This window comes from Apus apus, chromosome 3 (genome assembly GCF_020740795.1).
Source record: "Apus apus isolate bApuApu2 chromosome 3, bApuApu2.pri.cur, whole genome shotgun sequence".
Classification (NCBI taxonomy): domain Eukaryota; kingdom Metazoa; phylum Chordata; class Aves; order Apodiformes; family Apodidae; genus Apus; species Apus apus.
The window spans coordinates 43,334,325-43,347,891 of NC_067284.1; the positions used below are offsets into that span (position 1 = coordinate 43,334,325).

Consider the following 13,567-nt stretch of genomic DNA (forward strand, 5'->3'; position numbering starts at 1 on the left):
ACATTTGTTCCAATCATATTAAGTAATCGCACCCCTGACTCTGGACTGTAACCTGACCATTTGTACTAGGACAGAACCAAAACTCAAAATGGATTTTATTTTTTTTAAGTATAGCTTATATTGGAAAGTCCTATACAGTGTCAATATTATAAACCCAGATATTAATGGATCATATAAACATAATTAAAAGTCATATCCACTTACACTGCTTCTACTTCATTTCTCAAGATTATGCCACATCACTCAAATATCAAAAGACTGTATGGTAATAATTTGTCTTGCAGGGGCTAATTTCAATATAGTTAATTTCTATTCTTGTCCCTCCTAAACTTTTTTCTGGGATTAAGCTTACTTGGGTAGGAAATTGAACAGGTTGCAGTCAGTAGGCTTTACTGTTTTCAACTATCCTCACAATCAAGACATTTTATAGAATTACTGAAAAATCAGTCAGGGATTGTTAGACATCTATTAAAGAAAGCAGAGCTGCTGTCTTGGCCTGTTAATAGCCTTAGGCAGCACCGGGGTAGTTTGTAGGAGCCCTTGACTAGTGGCTTTTGTGTCAGAAACAAAGCTACTGTTCAGTTGAACCAGTTCACAGATCAATGCAGGTACAAGCTGCAGACTCCCACACTTGTCCCATGGCTTCCTTTTTATGGCTGGAAATCAACAGCCTACTAAAGAGAATCACCTCCAATATGGCACTTTTATTCCAAACAAAATACATCTCAAGTCAGTAATAGTAAAACTCTTCAAATACATTTATTTGTCACTAATGAAAATACTGTACAATACCCAAGAAGAAAAAGGGGTGGGGAAAGGCAATGTATTAAGACTGGCTTTCATCAATGTCTTTGTCTGGATCCATCTCTGCAGCTTCACTCTCCTGTTGCTGTTTCTTCCAGAGTTTAGCCATAGCAAGTAGTTTGAGATTTGGCTGATTGGCAGTATCTTCTGGGAAAATATAATCATAGTATTCCTCCCAGCCAGCATCAGACTACAGAAAAAAAAAATACCACAAACCAAGTTTAATTTGCATGTTAATGTTAGCTCTTTGAAGGTGCTTCTAGTAAGCCTAACAGTGAGATGAAATTAAAATCAGTGTTTGTTAGCCCATCCATAGCAGCTGGAACCACTAAGCTGAATGGGTGTAAGACAGTGCTACATCTGCTGTGCATAATGAGCAGGCAGATTTTATAAACATCCTGGCTATAGTTTCCCAAATGAAGTTAAGAAACAAACACTATCTGCATTGTACAACCTAAAGCTGTTTGGATGTGACTATGGGAAGAGTTTAAAGTAAAGGCAGCTTGAGCATTCAGTGTGTGTTTCACCCCCAACCCACTGCCCACCAAGGAGTAAGATGCTCAGCAGCATATGCTTCAGGCCAATGCTTTTTTTCAATTACTTCAGTAAAATTGGTTTGGAGTTACAGCATCCACCACAGCAGACTGTTTTGTGCTGCAGACCCCAACATAAAGCCACCAAGGATTCAAAGTGACAACTTGCATAATTTTCCCTCTTACCCCATCTTCAGCCTGCAATTTTCTCCTCTTCTTTATTTTTTCAGGCATAAGTTTATCTATCCTCTCTTTAGTGGTATCATTTCCAAATTCATCTTCAAAGCTCCTCCAGGATTCTAGAAGCATGACTCTCTCCTCTTTCTCCTCACAGTTCCGCATTGCCTTATTTGCCTCTTCATAAATCTGCCGGCATCTTGACAAATTCTCCTCCCTTCCTGCAGAGAGCTCAAACTGTGCAAAGCTGATCCATACCTGTGGTGAAAGCAAATTAAAACCAAGCTGAAACCTCCATTCTGAAGGCTGATAGCTGAGTGATAGTTTAAAAAAAAAAAGCAGCCAAAAAGGCAAATGTCAATGCAAGTCTAAAGTGCTTCTTCATAAGCAGATTCCTAGAATATTCATTTTCATTTCAGATGTGAGATTTGCCTCATTTTGGCAAGATAGAATATTCATATGAGCCATGTTGAAAATTTCTTGCAGTTGCTTTGGGTCACAATAAATCAATCTGAATTTAGCCAAACAACAGCAACAAACTACATTGAAAAAAATCAAAACTATTTTTTTCCCTTGCTATGTTTTTGCAACTAAAATTCCAAAGCTCCTCAGCAGGAAGAGAGCTGCTTGGAAACCTTCTGCAAAGCCTTCTGCCATGCAAGATATGCCTGTTGCTGTAAGTAATTTAGAGATGTCTTTCTCCTCTTCACAGCACAGACATGGGACTGTTTGAAAAGCCAGACAACTAAAGCAGCCAAATGCTTCCATCCACCACGGACCAGACCCAAGCCCAACTCCACGTCCTGGGTACCCACACGTACCTTAACATGCTGTGTCCGCTGGAGTAACCTGCGGTAAAGTTTTCTTGTTTTTTCATACTCCTCTTGTTCAATTTCAAAGTCAATGTAGGATTTCCAAAGAACCTGCAAAAGATAAGTCTCTCATGTTCACAGCACACTGAGGTATTGGAAAAGAAAAAAAGATGAAGAGCATGGATAAATCTGAAATTTCTCTGAAAAAAGTTTCAGAGATCTGAGTATTAACTGAACGTACAAGTGGGCATTATGACTACACAGTATCAAATCTTGTGCAGATAATCCATTTAGTTTAGCCAAGTAAGTGGGTTCCTCCCTCCACATTTTATCAGGGGTTTTACAGCCCTGCATACCCTGCTAGGAAACAGATGCTACATTAATGAGACACAGGATAAGCCACTGCAGTAACCAGTTCTGTTCAAACTGGCAGGTTATTTACACTTTAATTAGCCACACTGTATAACAAATACCTCAGAATTGTGCCACCTGTAAAGTTCATCTCCCCCCTTACCTCTGGCATGTCCAGCCGGGGCTGGCCAATAGCCAACTCATATATTGCACGGGCTCTATCGATATCACCAAGAATGGTCTCCAGTTCAGCAAATTTAATCCAGGAGGTGCAGTTTTCCGGTGCAAACTCCAGGAATTTTTCATACAGCTTTCGGCACCGATCAAATTCTCGCAATTGTAGTTCCAATTCAATATAGCCTTTAAACAGTTTGTTTTTTGGACATTTACCTATGGATGTCCCCTGTTAAACAACAATAAAAAAAGCACCCCACAATTTAAAGATCTTGTAAGGAAACCCCCCCCACTCTATTTTCTAAACATCTGTTCTCCAGTATTGGAACTTCATTTTTAAGCAGAGTTTGTTTCTTAAGAGTCTGGTCAAGGCCAGTATAAAATCCAACCAACGTTTGCAACATGAGTGGGCATCCATAGAGATGAACAGAAGCTCTGAAAGCAGAAAACCTTCCATATAACATGGATTCCCCATAAAGTATTAGCTGAAACTCACCCTGGGTCATCAAATGAACACTTCATCTTGCATCAAAAGCTGAAGAAAGCATAGTACCAGTCTGTACCAGTCTTCCAGGTAAGAAGTTCCCAAGTATCTTACAAAACAAATTATATCAAGAGAAACTTGTCTCCTGAACTCCCACTGCTATTCATTATCATCACAGAGCATTGTCCATGCTCCCTGCCTCCTGACTTATTGCAATGGGTAGGTGGAGAATAATGTTTTTTTAAAAAATATTTCCTTTTTTATATGCTTCAGCATCTGAAAAAAAATGTCTGTCCTAAGGCACAGTGCCAAGCTGTGAGAAAGCAGTTTCTGATTCTTTAATTTGGGAATCTTTTACAGAAAGAGTTAAGAATGGGCACATCTGAGACAGACTGTAGTGAGCTTCACTCTTTGAGTCACTTCTGTAGACAATTATTATTTATTAAGCACTCTAGCCTCTGTTCCCTCAAGCTAAAGTGAATTAAGTAGTCTGAGATCAAATTCCCTTACTACAATTCTCCTGTGCAACCTTTCTACACATCGGTTACTTTGGTACTCAATAAAAACGTGGAAACCACTACTTGGAAATACCAATGTGGTCCCCATTATGGCCCTCCGGCTCTACAGATGTGTTTTCTATTTCAAATATGCTCAGTTCTTCCACACACACACCCATTACTATTTTCTTAAGCAGCTTGGGCTCCAACTCATCTCCTGTCTCCAAGTCCCAGCATCTCTCAGACTCTGGGAAAACAAAGAATCCACACATCAGATGCAGCCAGTGAAAACAAGGCAGCGCAAGATGCTGTCTGCATGCTGTTGAGAGCTTCAGCATCAGAAGCTGATCCTTCTTTTCTGCATGATGACACTGTGAGACCCTCAACCTTTGGCAAGGCCTCTTGCCAAAGAGGTGGTTTCAAGGTCAACTCGTTGCAAAAGAAAGGAAGAAACTGCTTGCCAAATGTGGGTCCAGTTCAAAAAAGTATTATGACTGGGGGGCAAAATCTGATTTCCAAAGTAAGAAAAAGGTGACCTACTAAAAAAAAAGTCTATCAAAGAAATTAAACAACAAAAGAGAACAAGACCAACAAAAGAGAAACCTAAAAGAAACTACATTTCTAGATGGGCCAATGCACCCATTCCAGAATCCAGCCTAACATCCACCCTAAAAAGGCAGCCAGAAGCAGGGTGCCGGATGGTGACTAAGGCATGGTTGAGCAATGGTATCTTAAGCCAAGCTAGAACAGCAGCATGCTTCAGGACAGATAGCTGTCTTCTCCTGCAGGGAGACAACAGCAGTCTTACAGGGTACTTACCCCCCTGCATCACTTCACTTTTTTCTGGTGGGGGGCAGGAGCCCAGCTTACAAGCCAAAGCTTTACTAGCACCCAGAGGGCAGACTCAGCCCACGCTACACACGGCCATTCAGTTTTATGTTCTACCCACTGCTGCACCAGGAATTTGATGGAAACCTCAGCAGTTTCCTCTTGAATATCAAACCACCTCAACTGTAACCAACATTAGCTTTTTCTCAAAATCCCTAATGCTATTACTGAGCTTATTTACAGTATTTGAACTGAAGAGGAAGTTTTTAATTTCAAAAGGTTTTGCTGCCCAAATAGACTCCACCATTCTCAGACATGCTGAAGGAATTGGTGCAGCTCTTCATCCTGCTCAAAGTCCACGATTGCTTCTATTAGCAATCTGTTAGCTGGAACTCAAACACTCTACTCAACAGGTCTTAATTTCTGAGAGTCAAAACCTCCTATTTATTTAAAATGCTTTTTAAAACAATATTGTTAGTACAAGTATCATTTAAACAAATCAGCAGCAGTTAAAAATTTTCCCAGTGCACTAAGCTGGTTTGGGTACTCTTGGATTCAGCTGCTTGTTCTGTCAGCTGAAACAAGAAAGTCTTTAATGCAGCTGACATGAGTTGGAAGGGACCTCTAGAGATCTCTAGTCCAACTTCCCACTAAAGCAGGATCACTTGGAGAACATTACTCAGGACTGCATCCAGGTAGGTTTTGAGTATCTCCAGAGAAGGGGACTCCACAACCTCCCTGGGCAGCCTGTTCCAGTGCTCTGTTACCCTCAGAGTAAAGAAGTTTTTTCTCATATTTAAATGGAACTTCCTGTCTTCCAGCTTGTGCCCATTGCCCCTCATCCTGTCACTGGGAACTGCTGAAGAGTCTGGCTCCACCCCCCCTACACCCACCCTTCAGATACCTGTAAGCATTAGTAAGATCTCCTCCCAACCTTTTAACACCATTCCCTTGTAGCTGTAAGTTAGTAAAGCCCATTATGGAATTAACAAAAACTTACCAAAGCTCTTCTGGCAAGTGGAAGATTTTTCTGGCGTATTTCAAACTGTGCATACAGCAGCCAGATTTTGGCAAATGTAAACTGAAAGAAAAAGAACAATGTGATACTTAGGCTGGAAGCTTAGTGAACAATACTGCATGTTATTTAGACAAAGAATCACTCTTTCTATATAAGATATTACTGCTGTTGCAGATAACTACATTTGATCTCAGTGTTTTGCTGCTGAAAAGTTACAAGTTCATAAGACAAAACAATCTTGAAGAGGGATTGTAATGGATAATACACAGCTGGGAGATGATTTATCACGTGCACCCCCCTCAGCTGGGACAGTGCAGACAATTAGAAAGTTGCTATAAAAGGCAGTACTGCCATATAAAAGGGAGTAACAAGTCTTCTGCAAAGCCTGCAAGCAACCAGGCTGAGGGCATCTAGGAAAGGACATGCAGAGGGAGAAAACAAGTAAAGGATAAGGAGTTCTTCCCTGCTGCTTAATAGTACTGGACTATCTTTCAACTAGGTGTAATTTCATCTTCTTAGAGCATACTTGGTAATTTGAAAATAACAGTGAAACTCTTGCATTGCATCTCTGACATCAGTGTGTGGCCTGCTGTTTCCCATCAATGATACAAATTACAGTCCCCTTACACCTCAGCTTAATAAAAAAAAAAAAAAAAAAACCCTGTCAATTTGGGAAGACAGACATAATGAAAAACTGGAATGGATAATTAAAGCCCTGAGCAAAGTCTTCATGATTGTGCTAGTAGCCATTTGGAGCTGCTTACCCTCTTGACTTTGGAGGGGAAAGAAAACTGAAGGATCTTATTTTGGCAATTTAAGTCCAACACACCCCCTATGAAGTGCTGCAAGAGCCATACCTTCTTGTGGGGAATGAGCTCGATACACGCCTGGTACACTTGTCTGGTTCGTTCTGCGTCCTGCAAGCACAGGCAAAATTAAATACTTTATTCATTGCTAGGATTACACTGTATTTTAAATTGTGCAATGATCACAAAACTGTAGAACAGTATTTTAAGTCAAGTTGTTTAGAATTATGTATACTTAAATGTACTTAGCGTGCACAATTCAAAGATGGTAACTTCTGAGAATCAATCACCTTTCCAAAACAAGATTCAGCACTAAGATTAGACCACAAAACCAGGCACATCCCCATTTTGGGTGAAAAGAAAGTATTTTTTATTTTAATAGACAACACTATTTTATACAATGAAGAGCTACCACACAATGAAGAGATACTATAACGTTACATGACTGGTAACAGAAGAAAGATGTACACAGCCCAAAAGGTCACTGCAGCAAGAATTTGACTGCCTCACAGAACAACTTCACAAACAGTTCTGTTAAATATAAAGCTACTTCACATGCTTGGTAACAGCCTGGAACAGGCAGTGCAGAGGGGGCTAGAAAGACCTGGATTATGATCAGTGGTTTTCTGGATAAATTGGGGTAAACCTGAGATATTTTTCCACCCTGCATGAGAGAGAAAAAAACTCATACTTCAATAGCAAATCCTGTAGCCAGTTACGTAAAACAAGTAATACACAGTCATTTTTAATTGTCAGTTTTCTTATTAAAATACCTGTAGCTATGTGATATAAGGAAAATACTTGCCTTTGCCTCCAGCTCTTCATATAACGCGTAGTTAATCCAGAGATAGATGTATCTTTTCCAGTGCCTTTTCTCTTGAATTGGGGGAACATTGGCAATGGCTCTTTCGTACACTTCTCGGACAGTCTCGGCATCTGTGTCACTTTCAACCAACCTCAGGTAGTCAAACCATGCATCATAATTATGTGGATTTGCCTTCCAGATAGATGGGAGCAGGGAAATGGGAAAGAAACTTCAGTTGCTACAAGTAACACACCCTGTTTCTTTACTTGCAGTTCTTATCCAGAATTTCTCCTTTAAAATAGATCATCAGAATACTAATGAAAATTGTCAGTCTCAGGTATGCTTACACTAGAGCTTTTGGGTTAGAGTGCATTTATTTATTTATTTTTATTTTACCTACAAACATTATTTAAGGTGAAGGAAAAACTGAACTGTGAGAAGGGAAGAGGACATTATGAAATTCAACAAGGGCAAGTGTAGAGTTTTGCATTTGGGGAAGAAAAACGCCATGTACCAGTACAGGTTGGGGGCTGACCTGCTGGAGAGCAGTGTAGGAGAAAGGGACCTGGGGGTCCTGGTAGACAGGAGGATGACCATGAGCCAGCAGTGTGCCCTTGTGGCTAAGAAGGCCAATGGCATCCTGGGGTGTATTAGAAAGGGTGAGGTTAGTAGGTCAAGAGAGGTTCTCCTCCCCCTCTATTCTGCATTGGTGAGGCCGCATCTGGAGTATTGTGTCCAGTTCTGGGCCCCTCAGTTCAAGAAGGACAGGGAACTGCTGGAAAGAGTCCAGCACAGAGCCACAAAGATGATTAAGGGAGTGGAACATCTCCCTTATGAGGAAAGGCTGAGGGAGCTGGGTCTCTTTACCTTGGAGAAAAGGAGACTGAGGGGTGACCTCATCAATGTTTACAAATACATAAAGGGTGAGTGTCAAGAAGATGGAGTTAAGCTTTTTTCAGTGATGACCAGTGATAGGACAAGGAGTAATGGATACAAATTGGAGCATAGGAGGTTTAAGGTGAATATCAGAAAGAAATTTTTTTACTGTGAGAGTGACAGAGCACTGGAACAGGCTGCCCAGAGAGGTTGTGGAGTCTCCTTCGCTGGAGACATTCAAAACCCGCCTGGACGCCTTCCTGTGTGATGTACTCTAGGTGACCCTGCTCTGGCAGGGGGGTTGGACTAGATGATCTTTCGAAGTCCCTTCCAACCCCTAGGATTCTATGATTCTATGAAATGGGCAGTATTCAGTGAACAGTGGACAGGGGTGGCACACCTCTTTCCTCACAAAAAGGCATTTACACACAGGTGAGGGGCGTCCTTTAACAGTAACTGTGTAACACAAGTGAAGATGAAAGTTAGAAGTTAAACTGCATTATCCCCTAAGATGACTGTGAGGGGTACTGAGGTCTGAGTTCAACCACAAACTCTGGAATGGAGAACTTCAGAATGCAGAAATAAAAAAGCAGTGAGTACAAGTACCATTCTCTCCCCTGTGGATGGAATTGTGCCTCCAAAAAGAAGAGCATTCTCTTGGCACTTCTTTGGACTGAGAATCAAGGGTAGCATAAAACTCAACAGCCTTTCATGTCATAACACACTCATCTACCTTAACCAGCAGCTCAATGCACGAGGAGCCCAGGGATGTTTCTAACACATACCTTCACTTCCTCTTCATACTGGAATCTCCTCTTGCTGACAATGATGTCTTCAATTCCCCTTCTGTCTCCAAACTTCTTCTCAAAGATGGTGTAATTCTTGAAGAGATTTTGGGCCTGCTGTTTTGGAATTCTATCCAAGGCGTACTTGTAGATCACCCTTACTCTTTCAAACTGGAATAATTAAATATAATTTGAACAATATTCACAAAGCAGCTTCTGTTGTCCTCCACAATTTCTCAATGAGCTTTTGGCAATATTTACTATAATACAGAATCATAGACTATCTTAATGCAAATAACTGTTTTAGGGCAGGACTAATGCAGGTCTCCCTGAAGAGTAAACTTTGAGGAGAGGAAAAAAAAAAGAAATCTGTAAACACCAAACCCCACCATCTCTTACTCATTTACAGGTTTGGAATATTTAAAATATTTTTAAGAGATTGTGGTTTGGGGTTGACAGAATGTTGTCAATTCCTTAATGGCCTGGGCACTTCAAAGAGACTGTCTGGGAAAAACATGGCTAATTCTGGTTTTTCTCACGCAGGCCTACAACTGCTCAGAAACTTACAAATCTGAGGATATGTATTTGATCTGATAACACTATTCTCAGCCTTGGCAGGCTTGTTGCCCATCTTTCCTAAAGGGTACTTCCTTGATGCCACTACAGAGCAAACAGAAGCCAAGCAAAAAACTGTCTCCTTAGCTCAGACTGCAATAACAGTATATGATAAAGTGCTGAAAAACACAAGCACTGCAGTGAATGTTAAGTGGCCTCGAGTCTGATATTCAAGAATTAATCTCAGGGTGGTTGGTATTGGTGTGATGTATTATCAAGAAGGTCTTACCTCTTTCTGGTTCTCCTCAAATTTTGCAAAAGCCACGTACAAATGCTCATCCATGTGCTCTTCTCCAAAGAACTCCACTGCCCTCTCGTATACTTTCCTTGCATGAGCAAAGTAACTGTGCTTCTCTTCAAAGCGGGCATACTTGATCCAGTTCTTCACATCAGGGTGAACAAGAACAAGTAGAGCTATGTTAAAGAAACACTGGCAGTTGAATCAGACATGTCAAATGGCATTCTTCCCAGGGACTGCAGAGCCATGGCCTGTATGAAACAGCTCCCATGGGTGGCACATGCAAAAGAAATGCACCTGGGAAGAAGACGCAAAACAGCTCCAAGTGTGGAAAGGCTTTCTGTATTACTGAGAATTTACAAGAAAAATCAAAAAAGGAATAAAAATTGGGCAAGAATCAGGGAAGAGGTTTGAGGAGAAATCTCAAACAAATGATGACTGCAAAAAAACCTAGAAGCCTGAGTGCTGTTAAAAATATGCTCGTGATAGGGCAGGCATACACAAAACATGCTTTTAACACCTGCTGCTGGCTCTCAGCATGGTGGCTTACTTCCAACCCAGCACAGGGATGTAGCTAGAGACAGAACAGATGAGAGAAGAATGAAGAACACATTGGACAGGTGTTGCAATGCACTAAAAAAGGATATATCTCTCATAAATGGTACGTGCCCTGTCCACCTCCTTGTATCTCAGCTCGAAGTTAATGTAGGAATGCCACGCTTGCTCCTCTGGCTGCCACTCCATCCAACGCTCAAACACCTGACGTGACCCAGCAACGTTCCCCAACATCTCTTCCATGTACGTATACTTGTACCTTCAAAAACAAGATGGAGTTTTTACAATCACATAAAAAACGCATCAATTACAAGGATTTTTTGAGTGCTTAATAAGAGCATTACTGAGATTTCTTCACCTGCTCCCCACTTGAACCCCAGAAATACCTACAGAGACTGTTGTGATTGGCAGCATGCAGGCACACAAACATCCTTCCCTCCCAATAATCCTATCACTTGAAAAGTACAAAACCTTTCCAAAACTTAAACCCCATTATTTTTTTCCATGCTAGTATGAAGACTTGGAGAAACAGAAAACAATGTGCTTTTCTATGATACCAAACAGAAAAATGATCTGCGGTCTTTGGGGGTAGAAGCAATGCTCCACCCTCTGCAAACGTACCAGAACTGGTTCACCCTGGGGAGGGTGGTAATGGCTCGATCCCAAATGTTTCGGGCATGATTAACCTGGCGGTTCTTCATTTCCATTTCTGCATATTTCAGCCAGAGCGTAACATTTCTGTAGTCTACGTCTAAAGCACGCTCGTATATGGAACGGGCTCTGGAAAGCAAAAAGAAGTAAGTTGTTTGTATAGTGTGCCTCCAAGACTCTGATGGTGTTTGTCAGCATGTGTCTTAAAAGCTTTGTAAGGGCAACTACACCATAATTACCTCTGTATTTCTTTCAGGCTCTCCTCCCATTGTGCGTACTTTATCCAGTTACTGATAACAGTCCTATTTTTTCTTATATTATCTTCAAAAGTCTGAGGAGAAAATCATTTCTGTAAGTAAGAAATCCCACTGTGCAGACATATCTTGTTATAAATGGCTTATGATGATGATTATTAAAATGAATTCCAAATGTCTTGCATCCATGCAGATGTAGTAACAAATCATACTCAATACACCACTTTCTAAAAATTGCAGAACAGAGAAGCAAGAAGCATAGATCATCACACAGGACTAAACTCAAATGCCTGAAATACTAACAGAATAACAACTGACAGCACTAAAATCTTCCTTTATTTTTTTCATCTCCTGCTTAATGTTTCAACAGCAACATTACTTGGTCAGATGGAATCCAGTCACTGCAGACAACCCTGAATGTACCTGGATGCACCAGCACAAGTAGATTCACTTTGACTTGTAGGTATCATTAATGATGAAGAAACTGCATACGAATTATTTGATTACCCTTGCAATGTTCTGAACATGGTTACAAGTCAGATCTTGAGTACTGCCAAATTTTGTTAAACAACACATTTAACTCACAGCTTTTGCAAAAAAAGCAGCCTTTTCTATGAAAACGTTAGGGTGGTTTTTTTTAAGAATTGCTATTCATTTGGCAAATACACATGTAATTCAGACTACATCTTGTTTAAGTTAAAACAATTTAGTGCTTTATAATGAGCATGAAAATTAGGGGTGGTTGTTTCTCCTTTACCTTCCTCTTCCGGAGTTTATAGTCGTTTAGCTCCTCAACATCTGTTATCTTCTGTTGTGGAGGCGGGGGAAGAAGTTCAAGCTCTCTTTCTTTCGCTTCTCTCAGAAGCTGTTCTGCTGTTATCTGGACTTCTGCGGGCGCTTTATTTTTCACCTGTAATGCACGGGGGTCTTGAGTCGTATTTCCCCCTTCCAACGCAACAGCGAGAAATGCCCCCGGGATTAGCGCGCTCCGGTGCCTTGCTACCTTCGGTATTTACTAAACAGGAGCCGCCGTGCCCCCCGAGACGGGCCCGGCCCTTGTGGCCCGCACTGGGCCGAGCTCAGGCGGCTCCCGCCGGGGCATGAGGCGGGGCAGACCGCTCCGACGCGGCGGGGCCAGGCCGCTCCGGGGGGCCCGACGCTGCCCCAAGAGCCAGGGCCGGGCCCAGCCGGGCCCAGCCGCCTCCCCGACCCCCCCTCCGCCCCCGCCCGCCGGGCCGCGCTGCCGCCGCCCCAGCACCTTCGCCACTTTGGGGATGCGCTGCTTGCCGGCCGCCGTAGACGCCATCTTGCCGCCGCTCCCTCCCGGCCCCGCCCCGCCACCTCTGACCTCACGCAGGCGCCGTTGCCGCGGTAACGGCGGCGCGTCCCCCGGCGGGAGGCGGGGAGGGACGGACAGTCCGTCCGTCCGTCCGTGCGGCCCGGCCCGGCTCGGCTCGGCTCGCTCCGCTCCGGCAGCGCCGCGGGAAGCGCTCCCGCCGCGTACGGGGCAGGTGAGTGTCGGAGCGGGAGGGCGAACGCCGAGCGCTGCCCGCCTTCGCGGCCCCCCCCAGCCCCGGTTTCCCGCGGCCCCGGGCAGCGTCCTCTGTCGGCCCGCCGGGCTCCGCCCGCCTCCGAGCGGGCTGCGGGAGGCGGGCACGGCCGAGCGGCGCCCGGCACAGCTGTCACCGTGTCTTCCGCGGTGTAGCGGGGCCCCGTGCTGCCGGCCCAGAGGGGCGAGGAATGCGAGCGGTGAGTGCCCGTCTCGCCCCGCCTGCCCGTGCCGCTCCCCCTCCTGTCAAAGTGAGAGTTCTCGGCCCGGTTCTCAGACCTCACGGCCTTCCTTCGGGGCTCCCGAGTCTTCACGTTTGGGTCAGGTCTCCTTCGCCTACGTCTTTGGGGCTGGGAACGGTCGGCACGCTTCTCCCGTGCTGCTGAGGGAAGCGTGAAGTCCCGGCCCGGGCCAGCGCGGGGCTTGCGGCGTCGCCCGCCCCGCTCCCCGTGGTCAGCCCTGCCGGCAAGGTCTCCGGGGGCACCCGTACGTGCACGCTTGGTGTGAGCTGAGCCAGAAACGAAAGAAGCATACCGCCTGGGAATCCCACGTGTGCTTAAAAGCGGGGCATTTATTCAGGGAGGCAGAGAGGAAACGATTGGAAGCGCTACTTGGGAGGAGGGGCCGTTCTGTATCTGCTGCTTGGCTCTTCACCCGCGGTATGCTGCTCTCGTAGTGGAAATACAGGAGTTGCTGTAGGAACAGTGGGTTTTCTTATGAAAACGGTACGTTTTTAATGTGTAAATGCTGGTTTC

General features: G+C 43.8%; 2 protein-coding genes across 5 annotated transcripts in view; one reads left to right on the forward strand and one right to left on the reverse strand.

The window, feature by feature from the left end:
* Positions 1–684: 684 nt before the first annotated feature.
* On the reverse strand, positions 685–12,602 carry CRNKL1 (crooked neck pre-mRNA splicing factor 1). Its single transcript, XM_051614323.1, has 14 exons — positions 12,522–12,602; positions 12,021–12,173; positions 11,249–11,340; positions 10,980–11,138; positions 10,451–10,617; positions 9,795–9,973; positions 8,951–9,121; positions 7,290–7,481; positions 6,536–6,595; positions 5,661–5,741; positions 2,841–3,080; positions 2,336–2,437; positions 1,524–1,772; positions 685–994 (listed from the first exon to the last, which is right to left on the reverse strand). Exons 1-14 carry the CDS (start codon positions 12,567–12,569, stop codon positions 827–829), a joined length of 2,061 nt encoding a protein of 686 aa, XP_051470283.1. The 5' UTR covers positions 12,570–12,602; the 3' UTR covers positions 685–826.
* Positions 12,603–13,489: 887 nt separating this feature from the next.
* CFAP61 (cilia and flagella associated protein 61) overlaps positions 13,490–13,567 on the forward strand; it is a 115,119-nt gene continuing 115,041 nt past the window's right edge. For all 4 annotated transcript variants that reach the window (XM_051614319.1, XM_051614320.1, XM_051614322.1 and 1 more), the window contains exon 1: positions 13,490–13,537. The gene's annotated coding sequence lies outside the window, so the exon portion shown is untranslated. The remainder of the gene's footprint in view (positions 13,538–13,567) is intronic.

Bases quoted from the DNA above. Each gene is read 5' to 3' on its own strand.
- CRNKL1 (XM_051614323.1), bottom strand. From the start codon at position 12,569: ATGGCGTCTACGGCGGCCGGCAAGCAGCGCATCCCCAAAGTGGCGAAG. The intron at 11,139-11,248 runs GTAATTATGGTG...TTTGCTTTCCAG, and splicing joins AGCCTGAAAGAAATACAGAG to AGCCCGTTCCATATACGAGC. The intron at 9,974-10,450 runs ATATCCTTTTTT...ACATAGCTCTAC, and splicing joins ACGTACCATTTATGAGAGAT to TTGTTCTTGTTCACCCTGAT.